The sequence below is a fragment of the Convolutriloba macropyga genome, chromosome 2 (genome assembly GCF_964194025.1).
Source record: "Convolutriloba macropyga chromosome 2, txConMacr16.3, whole genome shotgun sequence".
In the NCBI taxonomy this organism is placed as follows: domain Eukaryota; kingdom Metazoa; phylum Xenacoelomorpha; order Acoela; family Convolutidae; genus Convolutriloba; species Convolutriloba macropyga.
Window position 1 is genome coordinate 20167406 of NC_134469.1, and position 21663 is coordinate 20189068.

The following is a 21663-nucleotide window of genomic DNA, read 5'->3' on the forward strand; positions in this document are numbered from 1 at the left end:
GAAAAACCTTTATCGCCTGGTAGCGCTGAAATTCACCGCTTTGAAAAAAGTGTTCAAATTACGTAATATAAGCGGTGAATGCGATAAAATTACATAAATTACTTAACTTAGTGTTGAACTTACATAAATTCACCTTTTGTTCAACGAAATTCAGAAACATTTATTAAAAGACGCACGGAAAATTTACCCACGAATAATGATACATCTTTCTGAAACCTTTTTTAAGCGGTGAATTTATGTAATTTCATCACTAAAGTAAGCGGTGAAACTGCAAAAAATCATCACATTTCACCGCTAAAATTTGCTATTTCACCGCTTATCTTACAAAAGTTCAACGCGTAAGTTTTACAAAAAGTAGAGTGAATTTGATTTAAATTCAAAACAAATATGCTAGAAGTTAGTGAGAACGTGGCGCAGTGGAAGAAGAAGTAGCTGACATGCAGGAGGTGCGACGTTCGAATGCGTGCAAGGACGCTACCTTGAAGCAAGCGGTGAAATGTGCTAAATTTTTTTAAGTTCATTGCTTACTCTAGCGGTGAACTTACATAATTCCACCGCATTCACCGCATTTCACCGCAAAATTATGTACAAAATTTGCGGGGAAAAAACAACTTTTCACCACTTATCTTACCGATCTTATGTTTTTCCGATTTTTTCTCGACCTTGGTTTGCTCATGAAATTTGTTACAAGCTGTGCTTTTTAGTTTCATCAAAGGCACCATCCCTAATGAACCTACTCGAAATGACGCAGGAGGAGGAAACTTGTTCACTCTGAATGTGGGAATAAGTCCTTCGGTAAGAACTACGTTTGTAACAGACATCTGTCATCTACAGAGCACACACACACACACACACACACACACACACACGCACGCACAAAAAACACAAAAAAAAACATATTTAAGATGTATTTTTACAAATATAAAAACACACACACACACACAAACATATATATATATATATATATATATATATATATATACTTTATATATATATATATATATATATATATATATATATATATATAATCTAGGATACTACTAATATAAACGTACGCAAAGTTAAAACCTAATTTGTGAAAACAGCGTTGAGGCAATCTTAATGTTTTGAGTTTGAAATTTGGTCAAAAACTGGTTCAAATAGAATTTGACGTGACGAACTGATTGAATTACAACTGAATATTATAAAATTACTCAAATTGGGACATAAGCAAACTATTTATGGGACATTTAATACACCAAACTGGGACAGAACAATTTTTTCAAGAGGAATAATCTAGCTGCTTGTTACAGTTTTTGGCGTAAATTTAAGGTGTTTACGCTAGACATTTAATATAAACTATGATATTTGTTTATCTTGTGGTGCAGCATTTTTGCAAGTTGTTCTTTTATTCTGTTCGCTTAGAAAAGAACGAAAAATTTGGTGTAATTCTTTGTTTGGAGAAACATTTAGGATACTTCAACGTGTGCAATGGAAGTCTGAGAAAAATCAGGTCCATGTCAAAAGTTTTGCATAGGATCTGTTTTGAGCTATAAGTCTCAGTTTATTATTCAGCTGGGGATTGAACTTTCTATTTCACCTAACATAACATGTCGCGGCTGCTCAAGAAACTCAGAGGAACCGAAATATCAAGCCCGTTTCGCGAGCTTTACGCCGGCCTGATTCTTCACTGAATCCGATTGTCTAATGATCTCGAGGAAATAAATAGTCACTCTGACGTTTAAAGGACTGTAACTTAAGTTTTTTTTGTTGATTGAAGTTTTAAAAAATCGTTAGTGATAATCTATGTTCAATCTCCTGCTGAAATTTGTACGTATTGTTGTTAAATTCTTATTAAAAAAGCTCAACTAAATTTAACTCTAAAGAACTTAAGATCGAGCAAAACGTAGAATAAAAGACTGAAATTGATGAAGCATCAAAAATTAGTCTAATCTGAAAGCCAACTGCTCTTGATAACAATTTCTAATGGTTCTAAACACAATATGGTTTCACTGTTCAAACAATTCAGTTAAAATAAATAATCAGGTAAATATCATGTAACATCATTGGTACTCGTTTCTGATTGGTTAATCAAGTAAGTGATTTAGATCAATATTTACATCCTTTAGGTGTTTATTTATGGTCCAATGTCATACATTTGAGGCATTTAGAGTTATATACGTATCTTATCAGCCTTGCTTATGTAAACAAAAGTAAATATTGCAGTAATTTGACTTTTATTATTTACTTTTGTTGACATAAGCAAGGCTGATACGATACGTATGTAACTCTAAATGCCTCAAATGTATGACATTGGACCATAAATAAACCAGCGTTTGTCCACACATTTCTGTAAAATAGAAGCGGATAATTATGTAAAATTACAGAAAACTAGAATTCAGATTGCAGATTTGTAAAATGCAGCACATTTTTCAACATATTCCTTACAAAATTTCATTACATCAAAATTTGAGCACAATTTTTACATAATTTCAGCACAATTTAACGAAATTCTTAGGTCTTTCGGCAGTTTTCCAACTGTTTTTTTAAGGTGGACTGCTCTTGTGCAATGCTCTTTAGTTTGCTCCCGTGCTGCTTCTGTATGTACAGAAGCAAAAAAACTTTCTAAAATTTCCAAACTTACAATTTTCCAGTTTGTGTTAGGAAAGCCTTGGAATTCCGTAAGAAAAGTGTTGATATTTTGGGAAAGATTGGTGCTGAAATTTTTAAAAATTATGTAACAAATGCGGAGACAGCCGCTGAAAAAAAATCAGCCAATAAATCTTACATAATTATCCGCTTGATGTGTTGACAAGTGCTGAAATTATGTATGAAATGTGTTTAAAATTCAGCACATTTAGTGGATAATTATGTAAGACCCATCCGAAGAAACAAAGTTCATCGTCCCTCGACCCGGGGCAAAAACACCCCATTATTTTCTCGTAGCTTTTTTGTGTGAACTGCTGCATCAGTTCATCACATTTTCACACAAAAAAGTCATAAGAACAAAGTTGCGGTAAATTTATCAAGCAGAGTCAAGACAACCTTTTATTTTAACTCATGTTAAGGTAGATTTCAGGTAAGATCTGCTTTATTTTTTTTAATGGCATTACAGTAATTTGCGCCTTAGCTTTTTTGTACCTCTGAATGTCACCCGGGTCGAAGTGTCACCGCCATTCAACGCAAAAATATGTAAGATAAGCGGTGAATGCGGGAAATTTTGTAAGATAAAAGGTGAATGCGAGGAAAAAAAACTTTGCCGCCTGGTAGCGGTGAAATTACATAATTTCACCGACTGCGGATTTAAGCGGCGAAATTACATCAATTCACCGCTTTGAAAAAAGTGTCCAAATTATGTAAGATAAGCGGTGAATGCTATGAAATTACTTAAATTCACCCCTTAACTTAGTGGTGAACTTACATAAATTCACCGCTCAGAAAAAACTGTTAGAATTGTGTGAGATCAGCAGTGAATCCGGTAAAATTATTGAGGAGTAAGGGAGGAATTGTTAGATTCAGCCCCCCCCTCCTGAAATTATCCCTGAATCTTACATCTTGTTGACACTTCTTTCTAACCGGTGAATTTATGTAATTTCACCACTAGAGTAAGCAATGAACTTACAAAAAATTACCACATTTCACCGCTAAAATATGTAATTTCACCGCTAAAAATAGCAAATCTTACAAAAATTCACCGCGCATGTTTTACAGAAGGGAGAGTGAATTTGATTTAAATTCAAAACAAATATATTAGAAGTTATTGCGAGATGACGCAGTGGAAGAAGTGCATGTCATGCAGGAAATGAGAGGTTCGAACCATTGTAAAGGCGGTGAAATAGGGTGACCTTCTGTAAGTTTACCGCTTACTATAGCGGTTAAATAAAATAATTTTACCACATTTCACCGGAAAATTTTGTACGAAATTTGCTGTGAAAAAAAAACAACTTTTCACCGCTTATCTTGCATATTTTTCCGATTTTTCCTCGACCCGGGCAACTGAATTGCAAGTCTACTTCATAACAGAACAATAGTGTATCCAGGTCCTTATTGTTAATTATTCACAGACAGATTCATATCACTTGGGTCATTATATTGCTTTTACAATAATCAGAGTTTCAGTGGTCATTTTAGATATACTTGGGCTTACTTTTGTGATCAAACATTTGTGATGAGTTTGGTACGGGATGCCGCAAAGTGAACAAAGAGTAATAGATTATGGGATTAAGAAGCTCTGAATCAAAAACTTTTGTTACAGTTGGAGAGTTTACACGTTGTTGACGTGAGGAAATGAGTTTTCACATATTTAGTCCAAATGACTGAAAACCAAACCAAAGAATATGTCTTGCATTTAACTATCTAAGAAATCACATAACAAAGAATCGTTTTTTTACACCCGAGTGATTTCTCGTAATTTCTGGTAAATACAATCAATCTACAAATTTTAACATAGATTATTTAGCATGTTTTAAGTTTGAGCTCTGATCTTTGAAACATTCGCTTGCCGTTGCAACAATGGGGAAATACTTTAAATAGTCCCATTCATTTGCAACACTATCGAACGGTTCGAAGTTCTATAAAATTCAAAACACGCAGAAATCCAGCATCTCTTTGTTCACTTGCATTTCGGAAGTTTTTATGGAGCTGCAACGTTATGACTGAGTCTATATTTGTATTAATAATAGAAAATTAAATTTTGCTTTGCTTTGCTCTAGGATGTGGAGACCCCATCCAGTGCCATCTTCACGTGGTTCCACACTGGCAATTTGGACTTCTTCTTTGTGAAGCTCTTTGTTGCTACATACCAACGAACCCTCGAAATAACACTTTATCCCGAAAGTATAGGATGGAGCCATTACGAAAATTGGAGTTTAGTTTCAGGTTAATTCTTTATAGTAATTGAAAAAAAAAATTGGAAAAAACGCTATGATAATTGTGAATATCCTCTCCTGATACCACTTTGTGTATGTATTCGTTTATTTATAATTCCCACTATTGAAAATCAAAGAATAAATTAACTTCCTCGTTAGACATCTCATTATGGAATTGTGGTTAATCAAAAAGTCTTATCAAATTCAATCATCAACAGATCAAATTGTCATTTCGGCTCATCTTGAAAAAGCAACCCACATCATCGGTTTTTCAAAGTTGCCGCATAATTGTCCCAATACGCCTCGTCTTGCAGTTAATTTGTATTGCAGAAGTTAATTTGAGTATCCTCGCTCTTTTGGTGAGACAGCAAGATAATGAGGATAAAGATTGCAATTTCGATTCATTGTTGACTTTATTTTGACCCAGAGCCACCTCTTTTTGGGTGCGTTTCCATTCATACATTTAGGAGTTCCACAGGTCTGGCAAGTATCATGAAGGCAGTTCCTCGGACAGCGATTACGTAAATTGACTGGGTCAATTTGATGGAGGCAACAGACAGACCTTAAGAAACAAAACATCTATTGTCGGCAAAATCTTCCATTCTCTTCAGCGTCTTCTTGAATGTCTGCGAAGAACCTCCAATCATTACAATAGCAAGCGAAACCAACAGAATGCCCCGTTCTGAACAATTGTTAACGTGTGTCTCACACTTCCCCGCATCTGCTGCTTCAAGAGCATGAGCAAACTTCATTTTGCAGATAAGTTCAATTGCATCGATATGTCAAACTAAAAGCAGCCGGTCTACATGCCAGCCGAGATGGAGCTTAAATGCCGCCTGTCTTTGAGTTGCTGTCTCGTATAAGGTTCTTTTTTTCTACTAAGGGGGAAAAAGCAGAGCTAGTTTCAACAACTCGCTTGAAAATATTGTGATGTTGGGTACTGCATTGCCAGAACAAGAACGTATAGTATGCCAGTATCGCTGTGCAGATAGTTCCATTCTGCAAAGTAGACAAAAACATTTAAATTGTACATTGCGCTCACTCGAAATTCATTTGGATTCAAATGAAGACAGGAGCTGTTATTAGTGGTAATGATAACCAATCTCCCGAATTACATAGAGACAACGATTGCAGTCTCGCAGATATCGGCTTTTGATTGAAGGATACGAAATTTATATTGTCAAAAACGTCTTGAAGTTTCTTTGAAGGGAAGTTTGGCAAATTTATTGAGTTGAGGCGATTGTCTTTTTCCCGGCAAAGGGTGTCATTTTTTGCTCTCTTACAAGTGACTCATGAAACGACCTCATTAGGAGACAATACAGAGTAAACAAATTAGATCTAAACATGTCTAGACATTGACAAACCACTGAACGTGATAATCTTTCAGGCCGGGCGTTATGAGTCTCTCTAATAACGGCAGCCATATTGTTTTCGAGAACTTCCTGTTTTTTGTCATCTAGTTTCCGTTAGGCTTTTCAAACAACTTCCATCGGAGTTCTACGAAAAGTGGGCAGACCTTTTTTGATTTTTCGTACCACTCAAGGATTCCAATGGCTTTGAGGGTTGTCGAAATGGTTAAGTTTATCTACACGATCAGAAATTTGATTCTTCTGTTCTTTGAGATTATTGAAATACATTCTGAACTCCCACTGGCTGCACCTAGCACCTCTAATCTCGCGACGGATTTTCGTTTTTCTCTTACGTCGATGCTTATTAGTGCTACTATTTACCAGAGTGTGAACTTGTCTGATCACAGAAAATTTCCACTTTCTGGTCAGTAGTTGCATAATATTTTCCAGATTTCAACAAATTGTTCTTCAGAACCTGCGATTAGCCCAACATCAAGATACCATGTAAGCTGATACAGATTGACCACCGACCAAGGAATCTTTGTCACTGCTGATCAGAGCGTCACAATATCATCAAACAAATTAATGGGTCATTTTTCTGAACATTTGACTGGCTATAGACTATAAAACTGTCATAGAAAAGAGAACTGTTAGAAGAGTAACAAAATTCGGTTAACGCGGCTGTAACAGTTAATTGTTCATTAAAATTTTTCTAAAGGTGACTGCAAAAATACTCTACAGAGGCGTTGTATATTTATTCAATTTTGTTTCATTTTTTCATATTTTCTGAGCGAATAAACGCTTCTGAGCAAACCCGAAAAAAAACATTGGGTTTTGAATTTTGAAGGAAGCTAGTGCATTGCTGTTAGCTTTTTAACCAAAAATTTTGCATTAGGCTTCCCTATATGTCACCCTAATACAATGGGACAGATATTCCTTCTTTCTTCGATAAAATTGTAATTGAAGTAGTGCAAAGAGCTTGACAAAGAATCTCAGTGAAAGTATTCTTTGCAGCCGATATTCACAAACTTAGTAAAAGATTTTATGGCAGCTTCCAACAGGTTCACTGCAGTGCATTGTACTGCTTCAAAAAATTGAGGAACAATACTAATGGGCCTGCTGCTGTATACGTCAGGCAGGATTTTAACTGTCCAGAATGTTTTCCTCAGAAAACTGATAAACCTCGGAAGAAGTATTTTGATGTGCTTTGTTTTGGATGTAACTGATTCAAACGTGGTAATAGAATCTGAGATGTCAGAATTTTGTTCGTTTCTACTTCATGATCATCGAGGCAATCATTCATTGTTTTTGTGAGTTTGTTAGACCCTTCATGTCTAATTTTATTCGGACCTTAGCGAACAGTGTGAACCTTTGTGAACACTATTGTATCGAACTCTGGAAGTTTCCCAATAAATAAGCGCTTTTTGGGCTCATAAATAAAAAAACTGTTAGAAACAATTTCTGTTCTCTTCAATGATTAACAGTCTGTTTGGTCTGATAACTCTTTAGAAATCAATGTCATTGGAAACACGAATTTCTGGCCCAACGCATATTAGCTGTAATATTTTTCTTAATTCTTTTTTGGTCTGTTCAATGTTGCAGCTTATTTCTACAGACCCCTAAAATCTCGATTAATTCGACGTCTTCCTCCATCACTCTGAGAGTACATATTGCAAAAAGTAAAGAGTTTTCTCCAGTTCGTTTCGCCTCAGGACCATAGAGGCAAACATTGATTGTATTTGTGAATACATTAGAACCTTCAAGTCTACTTTTGATAGGTTTTTAGCGAACAGTGGGAAGTTTTCTAAAAAATCTAGTAACAAAATCTGGAATTCGCTCATCAAATTGAGCGGTTACCGAGTTCGGATGTAAGAAAATGTTATACATAAAGTCTGTTTTGTCTTCGTTGATTGAGAGGTCGTCTGTTTGCTCCCATAACTTTTTCGAAATCGTTGTCATTGGAAACAAAAAGTTCTTACCCAAGGCACATAAGAAAAAATAATTTTTTTATTAATTCTTTTTTTGGCCTGTTTCAACCAGTGATGCAGCTTCCTTCTAAAGTTACCCAAGTTCTCCGTTAATGCAAGGTTCTATTCTATCTGAATACTTCTTGTTTTTCTTTTGTCCATTTTTCTTTCCCCTCTGTTGTTCACTGTTAGATTTCATTTTGAACAATTAAACCACTTTTCCAGTTCGTTTTTGTTTCACGATCATCGATACAAGAATTTATTGCATTTGTGAGTAAATTGGTTCCTTCAAGTCTAACTTTAACTGGACTTTAGCTAACAGTGGTAATTTTTCTGTACAATATTGTTTCAATGTCCAGAAATTGCTCATCAAATTGGGCGCCTGTTGAGTTCAGATCTAACAGAAAATTACAAACAAAGTCTGTTTTGTCATTTTTGATTAAGAGGTCGTATAATTTGTCCGATAATTATTCCGGTTAATTATTCTCAATATTTCGTTTAGTTTGTTTTGTCTCTTACTCTCCTTAATGGCAGGTATCATCGGCCCGCCAAAGATTTATTATTTGATTTGTTTAGCGGCCTGAGCTTAATCCAATTTTTTAAACGGATACACCCAATATTTTCGAACAATTTACGAATTTTTGAATATTTTTTTCCTCGTTTGATAGACAACTAAGTAAAAAAAAGTGGATGAATGAGGTCGGAGCATTACTTGCGAACGCACATTACCGAGCCTGTTTGTTCCATTAGCTGCCAAACAACTTCGTTAAATATATAATTGGCTAATAATCTGTCTTTAATTGTCTTCTTTTAACTATGCTTTGCTTAGACCAGGGGAAACATTTTGTGATTCTTCAGCTGATTCAACGCATTTTGCTCCATTATCCGACAAACTGTTTGTCTCATCTGCCCTTTCTTTATATGTCACTAACATGCATCAATGCGTCCGCGTGTATTAATGACGTTCATTTTTACTGGATGCACTATTTTTATTGTGAAGCAGATAAACAAGGATGTCCACTTTTTATGTTTCGCCGGAAAGATACAATGATGCAAAGTAGCCGGCTTGTTTTCTGAAAAATCAAATTTCAGAGATGCATAGCTCATTTAAGATGCAAATGCGATTGTCTCTCTCAAGTATGCGATGAAGTTGTGCTGAACAAAACACAATGCTTTTAGCAGAGCAGTGATCCAACAATATACATTCGCAGGGCTCTTTGAAGGTGGCAGACTCTTTCATCTTAAACTATTCGTGCAAGAGTGCAATGCCGACATACAAAGATGGTTGGATGCTTTTTTGAGGCATCATTAAGACACATCGGCTTCTCGAATCCTTCCTTTTGCTCATTAGATCCCATTATTGTCCACTGTTTTTGTTCCAGCTTCTCTTTCTGTTTAGCCTCTTTGTTTTTGTCTCAATATTTTAATTTCTAAATTCGAATTACCGGTTTTTGAAATTTCCAATTTGTTAGCAACTGTTCAGCGAAGTTGCAAAAAGGTGCTGGTTCAATACCATTCTTTTGACTACATTAGCCGTCTGAGCCTAATATTCAAGTCCCAAATTCGACTGGCTTCTTTGTCGTTCTCAATCACTTTCGAAGCCAAGTTGGTTTCGAAATGATTCCAAGTTGGTTCCCTATGATTTAGTCACCTAAGCCGAATTCATCGTTATGTTGATTCTACTTGTAGCGAGATCTTCAGCGGTTTCTCCAACAAGCTCATGTTCTATTCTTGCCGTTAGCTGGATTGATGAATTCAGGGCCCCAGCAACGTGGTGATCTACAACATTGAGCTGCTTCACGTTGCTAAAACTAATCCATTTATCCACATTAATAGCGTATCTGCTCCCTTACACGATTAACAAAACCTACTGGAGCTTGCTTAATAGCAGATTAAAGTCTGCTCCACGAGAGTTGGTCTAGAAATCACTGACGTTATAGATGGTTAGACCCAGTAGTAAATACTTTCAAAACGTCTACCGCAAAATCTTGACAGCTGCCCTCTAGGAAACATGCAGACCCGATCTTGACTTGGGCTGTTGAACAGAAAGGCGCAGCTTTGTTGAGGCAAAAATGAGGTCATCATGATGGAACGAGGCAGAAAGGAGGAGCTCATAATGAATGAGGCAAAGTTTAATCTTGATATTTTTGAAGAATTCTAAAATTAGTACAGCGTGTTAAATAAGGTATCGGCTGATAACGGCTGATTAATTTCTGGGTTGTGTAACTATTGCTGACTTTTATTTGGGTATGTTTTATCATGTGTATTTTTTAACGAGTATCTCATGACAAAAGGGACAAAAGTCGACGCTTCTTACCAGCAAAACCGATGAAAACGACAAAAACCGACACTTCTTGCATCATTTTCGTCGGTCTTTCTCAACACGGGCACCCTTGGAATAATGGCAATTAAAAACCAATTCTCATTTTGCATTGCGTATTAAAAATTCTCTAGTAATCTATTTCGTTCAGGAGGAGCAGCAATTCAGTTTTGGGTCAATGCGACAAGATGTGATACGCCAAGTGCGACAGCCTATTCGTTCACGAAGATAATGAGACCATACCCTCTCAGTTACCTGAGAGTGAATGACGTCACACCTGGTGAAAACTTCTTAGAGTTCACAATGCGGGCAAATGGGTACTATGACTCTATCTATTTCAAACTCTACCGCACAAATCCTACCACAGGTCAGTCTCAAAGTGTCCGTCTCCCCATATCCTAATTGAACTTTTACAGCTTTTCCAAACGATTTTAACATTATACATTAATTACTATAAAAACCTTTTTAGGCGAGTATATATATACTCGCACTTGTAACTGTTCTGTGATAACTTTGACAACATTAATTAGGCAGAAATTTAAAAATAAACCTAATTGGTAAATAACCCTATTTGAAAACAAACGGTTATCTTGACAAAAATTGCAAGATTATACGTACTCGAGCCAGATTTTTGCAAGATTCTTGCAACATTTTGCAAGCTAACCGTTCTCTGACAAGATTCTTGCAAGACAACCGTCTTTCTTGAAAGACTCTTGCAAGATAACCCTCCTTTAAAAAAGCATATTTAGCATTTATAGCTAATTTGTGGACTTGAGGAGAGTTAATGTCAGAGCATCAACTGGCGACACCGTAGGTATCACATTGCAGAACTTTTAATCTGAAGTGCCGCAAAAACAGAAAAATTCACAAATCTTGAGAAATTTGAGACTAAGTCGCTGATTAAAATGCAGATCTTTCTCCAAAAACTAGTTGAAAACTGACATCAAGTCAATTAGAGTGTTTTAAAACAATTTTAGTGCTGCGTAATTTTTATTATTCTCTGGAAGCTCCTTACCAGCAAAAGCTTTTTCAAAATTGGCTTTCAGCAAATATTGTTTCACAAAAACTTTAATTTTTTGAAGCATGGACAATATCTTTTAAGCAGTTCATGCGAACTACTCAATTGTAACAATTTAAAAGAATCCTGCAACATGGCCGCCACATTACAAGATCTCATAAGGTAATTGTCTTATGGAAGGTTTGGAGAAATTCTACATATTAGCCGTTCACAAATTTCGAGGGGAACCTTATCTACAATTGAAGTTGTTTTCGTTGTTGTCTTTTAGCGTATAACAACGTTCAGACATGGAAATTTGCGGAAATAGTTAACAAATGTTGCGACAAGTAATCGGTACCTCAGCAATTCAATGCACCTTTTCTCTAAGTTACAAGGTTGACTCTCTTCAAATTTACTCGGTTTTGCACATTTCGGAAATTAATACTCAAATATTTTTCTTAGGTGCAAGTTTTCAATTCTTGCTGTGACAGTCTGTATTGTCTATCAAAGTTGCACCTCGTTTTTAATATTTGGCAGAATTAGATTTATTGGGCACAAGTTCGCTAAATTGGGAATCACTTTGAATACAGTATTTTCGATTGATTAACCATTTTTTCTCTTCAAATATAGACGAAATTAAATTTTGTAAGACGAAGATTCATTTTAATTTCAGACAAAAATAATAATATTTGAAATGTTAAAGATATGCATCAAAATGAGCTGTGTGGCAGTATTTGTAGGACAAAAAATTTGTCAAAGTCAGTTAATGTTTAACAAAGTTACATTTGAAAAGATGCTTATGATGTTAAATAAGTTCTGAACACCCAATATGTGATCAGATTATATCTGAACGTTTTCGTTGTTCTCTTTCTAAGTTTCGCAACTTCTTTTTTCGGTCATAAAAAATAATTTAATTAACATTGAAAAACTCTCGAGCAAGTTCCAAATGCTAGATCTCTGCATTACCGGATCCAAAAACCATTTTTGACTCGTTTTTTATACACAGTGTCCTTCAATTAAAATTTTTGTTTGAAATGAAGTTACAAGACTTCGCCAAAGTAACGCCAAAAATCTGCATTAGAGCCAAAACAGCTATGTGTCTCTCCATTAATGCCAGACTTTCTCATTAATTTATTCAGTTCAACTGTTAACAGCGTTAACTGTTACCAAAGTCTATATACATAAAGCATGACAAGCGTTATAACTGTTACCAAAACAAACCTTTTTTAAGGGAAAGTTACTAAACTTAATTAAATACCGTTTAATTTAGTATAAACAAAGAGGCTCGCTCAGGCGCGATTGCGCATAAAATTCCGACGCCGCTCATCCGCATTGTTGACATAATTTGTAACCCCGAACTAAATGAGGAACAGATAGAAAAACCCGAAAACTCAAGTATTTTTCAAAAAAATAGTCACTGAACGAGAAGACAGCCTCCAAAACAAACACCTCATTGGAGTAAAAAATGATGCACTAGATTGATGGGATATGCCAATATAAAGAAAGCGAGTTAAGACGAACAGCGAAATCAAACAGCAACAACAAACATTAATTACATCAAAAACTTTATGTTTGTTTTAAAAAAAACAAAACTTAATAACAAAGCCAACATAGCGTCAGATCTATCTGAAACAAACCAAAATAACTGGTAATTCACCAGAAAAGATATTGGACCAGTCCATAGTAGGGCTTCGTGGCAATTGGACAAAAAATACAAAAACAGTAAAGTTAAAAAATTTGCCTCAAATATGACAAAAATTAAAAATTAATTTACTGTTTTTTTATTGTGAAATTAATTTACTGTAATTTACTGTGAAAAACCTTTGTCGAAGCCAGTAAAGTCATAAAGAAATCTTTAAAAACAATAGATTTTGTGATACCAGTGCCTGTTGACAGCTTCTTTTTAAACCAATAATAATATATTTGACCTTTAATTAACGAGACTAGGCAACCAATAGACAATAAAATGAACAAAATTGCGAAGTTAAAGAATTCTTTATTTCGGAAGAACAATTGTTTTCAAAATCATGAAAGCCATCAACTATCTACTATTACCACAATTTCGGTTCATCTGTTTTTTCATGAAAAGACAGTGAAACCTGTCATTATACAGGAAATTCAATACGACTAAAAAGACAAAGCAAATACGACAATTAAACACAAAATTTAAAAAATTTAATTAATTTCTTCGTGAAAGGAGTGTTAAAACAATAATCTATACTTTTAAGGATTTTAATATTATAATTTACGCCATATTTCAAACGCCAATTTTCTGATATGTGAACTGTCAATAAAGTGATAATGCGATAAAACTAGAAAACGTGAAAAACGGGCAAATAGGTAAAAGCTCAAAAAATGTGGAATCTAGAAGTATCAAAGCCAGAAAACCACAACTTAAGGCGTAAAACCGCAATAGGTATTAGATTTTAATACAGTAAAAAGAATAAGCATTTTTTCTAAGCTACAAGTTGACCAAATTCAAAATGAAAATTAGAGGCAAAGTTCAATGGGCCATTATTCATTTGAAAATCAAACTTCTTAAAAGTCAAAACGACCATAAGATTTCAAGTAAAAAACTAGATGCGTTAATTTTAAGCTGCAAAAGAAGCCAATTGGACTATCACTACTGAGATTTGATTTGAAAAGTGCTGTTCTTTAACTAATATTAAAAAAAGATCATTTTTTTTTAAAAAAAAGACCGACTGATAACAATCCAAATTCTTTTTGGGTTGTAACGGTTCAAGGTTGGTCAAAAACTAGCCCTGCTAATGCTTTTCGTCCATTAAGAACAGTTAATTTTTCGAATTCTATGAATATAGATAATTTTTTAGTTAAAAAATCAAAATTAAAAGCTTCGTTTTTGATAATCAACTTTTATAGTTAGCAAAAAACTGCAAATTTTTAATTACAGAGCACTCTCAGCGGAAAATGAATTAGGAAGAGCCCCTTTTTGAGTCTGCAAAGATTCTATTAGAGGAGTTTGGAGTGTACTTCTTGCAAATATAAAGAGTTTTTCGACAAAAAAAAATTAAATCAAAAACAATCAACAATACTTTTTTGTCTTTAAAAATAAAATCAACAACACTATTTTAACAAATTTATTAAACTAGACGAAAATTTAGGCAAAAATGCCGGAAAATGTGAATAAAAACAACGGAATTCACTCTACTTTTCTCAGAAGTTTAATCCTCGATAACTCCCTGTAATAAGCGAAATTGAAAAAAATCTTTTTAATTCCATATCCTACGCTGGACGAGCTTTCTAATGATACCAGTCTCAACTCTCTACAATGAAAATATCGATCGGCGAAAATTGTCTGAACAAAAAAACCCATTTGAATATATAATTCCTCGCCCCCCCCCCCCCCCCCCCTCAAGAGGGGTCGGAACAATAAGTACAGTTCACTTTTACAATGTACTAAGATGCAAACATGGAAATCAGCTTCCAGATAGAGTAAAATTACTTATAATAATTTGGTACTTTTGGTACAGTTGGTGCTTTTAAAAAATAATTTTAGTTTCATGAAATTTTTCTCCGTATCGAAAAGAAGAGTTCACATAATATCTTTAAAAATAATTTTTAAACTGAAAACAAAAAATCGGACCAAATTATCTTCTACATTACTTCAGCTCTATACAATTTTTTGACAAAAATAGTTTTCACTTTTTGCTTTTAGAAATTTCATTTTTGTTTGTAGATCAAGGCAAATGTGATAAAAAAAAAGATAAAAAGATGTCTAACTAAATCGAATACTTGAAACAGAATATTTAAGTTAATTCAAAAATATGAGAGCTCCTATTCAAGGCAGGAGCCTGCTGAACTCAAGTCAAGCTCCTTGTTCGACGCTTGAAATCTCTCATAACCCAAAGCCATCGAATAACATCATTTGGCAAAATATTCCAGAGCTTCCCGAATAATAGATTTATCGGAAAATTATGAAAATTGAAGTCAAAGTTAAGGATGCGTTTCATTTAGACGGAACATGAGTTGCAACAAAATTGAATAGTTTTTTAACCTGAAAATTTTGAAATCTATCATTATTGGAGAGTCGTCCCAGTTAACTGAAACTTCCGAAACATCTTGATAAGAAATGCCTGACCTTTTTGACATCTGTCTTGAAACTTGCCAAGCACCTTGCCGAGAACTTGAAGGATCAAAATTTATTAGTGAATATTAATAAGATCTGGTAATATCAAGGTAAACCGAGAAAATATCCTGACAGCTCTCGAAAAAAATCGCTGTACATATATCTTAATAGAACTGTGTTGTTTGTTCCCTCATAACATTGTTAATGATTACATTTTTTTTATTATATTATTTCCAGCTTTTTATGGGCATTAGAGGTGGCGATATTGTGTAGGGTGTGTAATAGTTAGCTCTATCTTTTTCAAACTAAAACAAAATCACGCATTATGTGAGAAAACCAGCAATTTCAAATATTTTGCAAATTCTAGAGCAAAATTAGAGAAATGATGACTTTTTGACATTCTTATTTTAAGCATTTTTCATTTGCTCTCAGGAATCGCAAAACTACATCAATAATGACTTTCATCTGTTAAAAACATAGGACTAAAAACAACCCCAGTCGAGAACAGATGGTTATCTTGCAAGATTCTGCCAGAATCTTGCAAAAACTTCCTATCTTGTAAGTCCTGGCAGAAAAATGGTTATCTTGCTTGCAAGATCTGCCTGAAAAATGGTTATCCTTCAAGATTCTTGCAAGTTCATTCCGGTCGAGCTGTCCTCTTATTGGTTCTCATTCATGCAACACATTTCAATTTGAGCAGAAATTTACTTAAGAATCAGTTGCCTGTTTCTTATGAAAACTGATAAATTTCAATATATTTGAATCTGGAAATATGAATTATCTGAAGAAAGCAAATTAAAATCTGCCTTTGAGAACTGTTAACACAAAAAAAAATTACTATTAAAAATTATTTTCCTTCAATCTTATCAAGATATACATAACTACACGTCTAGATTACCTTTTTTGATGAAAAAATTATGTGATATTATTTTTTGCATCTTAAACAGCTTCCTTTCATTCAATTGCAGCTTCTTACGCTTCAGTTTTCTTGCCGATGCCCAAAAAATGTGATTATTCACGGCTTGACATTTTTATAGCTTCGAAGTACTTTAGAAAAACTTTTGCGCAAATCTCTTGCTGTCAGAATTATTCGCATTAATCAATTCATCTTGTAGGATATTGTGGAAAAAATGGAAATATTAGAGGATTCTGACAGAGAAATGATTATCTTGCAAAATTCTGGCAGAAAAATTGCTATCTTGCAAGATTCTGGCAGAAAATTGGTTATCTTGCAAGATTCTGGAAGAAAAATTGTTAGCCTGCAAGATTCTGGCAGAAATCTTGCAAGAATATGCATATTCTCGCAAGAATCTGGCAGAATCCGCCAGAATCTTGAGAGATAACCGTTCGATTTCGAACCGGGAAATATCTCTTTATTCTAAGCAAAAAAGAATTTTCTTACACACTTAGTGTACAGTGGGGCTTTCAATTGTTTTCAGATGGAAATTACATTTAAGCAATCTTTGTTCCTTCCGCAATACACGCTCAATCACAAATATGAGTTGGTCGTAAACCGTAGACGGCAATTTTTTTCTACTGATTACTGCTTAATTTATTTGTTCTTCCATGCAATGAGACACTGGAGGTTGGTTCAAGAACCCAATAGTGCTCTCCCACTATCAAATCCTTCAGCTAATCTGAGTGTCATTGAGTGTTCTGTTAAAAATATGTACAGAAATTGCATTTGACTGCTGGAATAAATTTATTATTGTTCATTATCATTAATCGCTCTCGAACGAAGTTTGAAGCATTGATTTTAAAAGTGTGTCTTTTTATGCAAAATTTTGCTTGACGCTTTTGCGCCTTCGTTCTTGAATACTCTTTGACTTCTTGAGTGACTTTTTTCACACTTCAGTTCTTCGTTTATGAGTGATCTACGTTTCTCTCTTTATGAAATAATGTTCGTTCTTTAAAGGGTTTCTAAGCGCAAAGAGATAGGCCTTTCTAGCTGAGTGGTTAATATGTCAGGCTTCCAACATGGCGGGCAGGGTTCGAACCACAGTGGGGTAGTTTTTTGGCACCCATAAAACATTTCTGAGCTATGCCCCCCTCTCAGTTAAATTGCCCCCGTCTGTCGTTTGAGAGCAATTGATGCGAGCAATATTTTATTGCAAGTTTATGATTAGGAGCCGAGGGAGCTATAAAAGCCGATGCTGTGAGCAGAGGAACAACTTACTACAAAGTGGAGAATTTGCTGATGGGATACAGCTACCGGGCGGAAGGCTGGCCAGTTAGGAGTGGACTTCAAGCGGACAGAGTGGATGTCTCGGTGGTGATACCAGTTAACGCCTACGACATCAACATTACCAGAGGTATGAAATCATTATTTTACTTTCAAACATATTTAATAATAATTTTCTGACTCTCGCGCATTATAGCTGGCGTTCCATTATATTACCCCTCGAGCACTTCTTCCGGCGGAAATGAGATGAAAATTCAATGGGGTGTGAAGTGAAACTTAATTTTTGAGATTTTCACTTCATTATTGCCCTCTCACTTTCGTTTTCAGCAACTTTTAATGCTAGCATATTCCTCAAGAGAAGGAATTGAGAAAAAAGGTTAAGCTTGGAATGCCCCAAAAGATCTGAACGAGATGTTCAAAACCCTTGAGCAACCCAAGATTTTAATGAACTTGAAAAAAAAACACACACAAACACACACACAGCACACACACTTCCATCACTATTATACCACATAAGATATATCAAAATCAGAATTAAGTGGCTTCACATGGTATTGGGAGTGGGCGAGGGGCACAACGAGGAAGACCGAATATCTCTTCACTCTTCAACTTCAATGCTGAATGAAACAAAATTTGATGCATTTTGCCTAAACTTGCATTAAGATTTTTGATAAAATTTGAAATCAATTAGAAAAAATGACAATTGAGACAAAATTTGATTGAAAAACATGGTTAAACTTGACAAGATCTTGGATGTAAATTTTGCCCCCCCCCCCCCCCCATATACTTCCAATGTTTGTTTTTATTCATAACAATTTAATTCAGCTTTTCTTTCGCTGGATTCTTATCAGTTTCACTAATTAAAGACTAAAATAGTAACTGTGAACAAGTTCAATATCGTGACTTAGATCGATTATTACGAACAGTGATTTATAAAAAGACAGATTACGAATTTCACTCAAAATTTCCAGCCATGATTCTCAAATATGAAACACAGGAGTCTGATAATAATACTACAAGGTCCAACCAATTTTTGCATAGAGCAGGTTGATGAAAAACGGGAAGTCCATTCAATTTGGTCCATCTCTCACACTCGAATCTACGGAATATATACTAATATATGAAAAACAACTTTTATTGCTACAAGTCGTCAAAATCTAAAAAGAATTTCAATTTCTGTGTAAATTCATGCAAATACTGAAATTTATGCAATAGTTTTATGATTAATCCAAACTTTTGGTGTCTTTTTCTTTCAGTCTCGTTCTTTTAACCTACAACAATTTACCAACTATTTATTAACACTTATTGTCATTTAACCTCTACCTTATCACTCTGATGATGCAAATCAAAGATACAAAGGTCCTATCTGAAGAATAATTGCTACATTATTACCGATCAAAATTGGGTGAAAGGACTGAGGTCTGGAAAAATTAATTTTCACAGCTCAGTCGTTACTTGCCGATTTTCATCTCTGAATTATTGCTATAAACTCAGTAAATAAAACTGTAGTTCGAATGTGAATTCAATTCGCTATAGTCAGTCTATAAGCTCCAAAACCTACAAACCAACAACGTGTAAGCATCAAGTAACGTAATAGCTGTAAAACGTACAAGCATTAACGATGATCATAGCAACAAGTGGAACTTAGACGGCACGATTTTTTGTTGTTCATTTAACAGGTTTTTCGTCTGATGTCATTGACATCAAAATCAGTTCGTATTCAATCGACAATTGTCTAGAAAACCTAAAAATATTAAGCCGAAAACCAGCTTAATCGATACATATAGTGGTTATTTTTACTTAAAATTAGATTAAATGAACTTTTTCGGAACTTTCTACGTATATTAGAACGTTATATACGCATTTAAATTCGTATTTAAATACTCGATTCTGATTGGCTAAAATTATTCATTCGTTTACTGCGTAACATCCTCCGGCCCGGAAGAAGATGTTGGGAAAACTGGTACAAGTTTTACAAGCGGGCGGACAAGTGAACCGGTCGACGTACGTAAAACGGCGGAGCTCGCGACACTATCGGAGCCGTAACGGAGTTCCACAACCCGAGCGGTTGGTTAGTAACCCCTAGGGTTGGTTTCCTCAACTATCCAAACCAAATCACCGGTCTTAAGGCGTTGCTCGGCAGGCGTCTGCCAATTAGAGCGTCGGTTCAGCGTCGGTACGTACTCTCTGATCCAACGGGACCAGATCGCATTAGCGTACGACTGCGCACGGGCGTAACGTTTAAGATGGTCGAACTCAATATTGCCGACAACAGACGGAATACCGGTAGAGTGTTCTTCTAAAAGAAAGTGGTTGGGCGTTAAAGCGTTCAAATCGCACGGATCAGCGCTTACGGGTGTTAAAGGACGCGAATTGAGAGCGTTCTCCACGAGACAAAAGGTAGTATACAGTACCTCATCCGTGAGGCGACGCGTCCCAAGAATAGTATACAACACGCGTTTGAAGCTGCGTACCAACCTCTCCCAGATACCCCCTTGGTATGGTGCGCTGGGTGGATTGAAACTCCACTTTACGCCTTTGTGAGCGAACTCAGCTGCAATGTTGACAACGTTCCACTTTTAAATACTTTCTCTGAGTTCTTTCTCCGCTCCAATAAAGTTAGTACCATTGTCTGACCAAATCATGGCAGGTGTACCCCTTCGTGACACAAACCGCTCAACTCCCATAACACAAGAACTTGTATCCATGGATGTAACTATCTCGACATGGACAGCGCGAGTAGTGAGACAGGTGAAAAGGAAGCCCCACCTTTTCTCAGTAGTACGGCGGACAGTAACATAGAATGGACCAAAGTAGTCAACGCTAGTGTTCGTGAAGGGAGGAGACTGGTAAGCAAGTCTCTCCTTAGGTAAATCAGACATGATTGGTTGCATAGTTACGGCATGGAATTCTCGGCATCTCAGGCACTGTGCTTTGATGGAACGCAAAGATGATCTTAGTTTCAGTACTGTATAATGTTCCTGCACAAATGATCTTCAATGCCTTGATGATAACACTTTACGTGCGTGTGTTCAAGGACTTTACAATAAGCCCAACTTCCATTAACCGCTTGATGCGACCCGAGGAACGGATTAGCCCATTTGGACTAAGGAACGGTGAATGTGGAGCAATTCGGCTACTCAGTATAGCAGATTTATTGTCAAGAAGATCTTTTCTTTCGGTTTCAAAAGACTCTCCTTGCACCAAGTACTGCAGATGAAGCTCAGTAGGGTCAGTAATGCTACCATCGGGGTTACGGTAGCCGGCATGTTTCGGCAAAAGCCGGAGAACGTATGCGGCAATGCGCAAATACTTTTGATAAGAACTAAACTTATCGAACGGAAATAATGAAGGAACGGGAGTTATCTGTTTTTTGGCAGATGTAGCCAGAGAAACAGTGTCTTCTATAGTGACTGCTTGGTTGACGCCAAGTTTGATGTTATTAATGACATCTTTGTTCGGCACGAAAGGGAATCTTGAATTAGTTAAGAAATGTGGACCCTTGACCCAACTGCTTAGTTGCAAAACCTCAGCGGACATTCCACGCGTGCCAGCGTCAGCTGGATTATCCTTAGTTGCGACGTGGTTCCATTGGTCAACGCTGGCATACTCCAAAATTTTACAAACACGGTTCGCGACAAAGATTGGTTGCTTTTCATTAGAGTTAATCCATTGGAGAACGGTCGTGCTATCTGTTCACATAAATCCTTGGTTAACAGTTACTGTAAGTGCTTGTGTAATTTCCCTTTTCAGTCGCGCGGCAAGTAGAGCTAATTGTAACTCTAGTTTTGGGACAGTCATTACTTTCATTGGCGCCACGCGTGCTTTCCCCAAAACAAACGCAAGCTCTGTTTTTTCTTGGCCCGTAGTTGTTTTTACTCGGGCTCGCAAGAATGCGACCGCACTGAAAATAT

At 35.8% G+C, this 21663-nt stretch overlaps 2 protein-coding genes across 3 annotated transcripts in view; both read left to right on the top strand.

The window, feature by feature from the left end:
- The window catches only part of LOC142357771 (uncharacterized), a 406796-nt gene that overhangs the window by 216853 nt on the left and 168280 nt on the right, over window positions 1–21663 (top strand). The window lies entirely within an intron of this gene.
- The window catches only part of LOC142334850 (uncharacterized), a 93893-nt gene that overhangs the window by 40074 nt on the left and 32156 nt on the right, over window positions 1–21663 (top strand). Inside the window, exons 13-16 of the mRNA XM_075383177.1 lie at window positions 705–795; window positions 4692–4857; window positions 10635–10850; window positions 17694–17879. Coding sequence (XP_075239292.1) covers window positions 705–795; window positions 4692–4857; window positions 10635–10850; window positions 17694–17879 — 659 coding nt within the window. The remainder of the gene's footprint in view (window positions 1–704; window positions 796–4691; window positions 4858–10634; window positions 10851–17693; window positions 17880–21663) is intronic.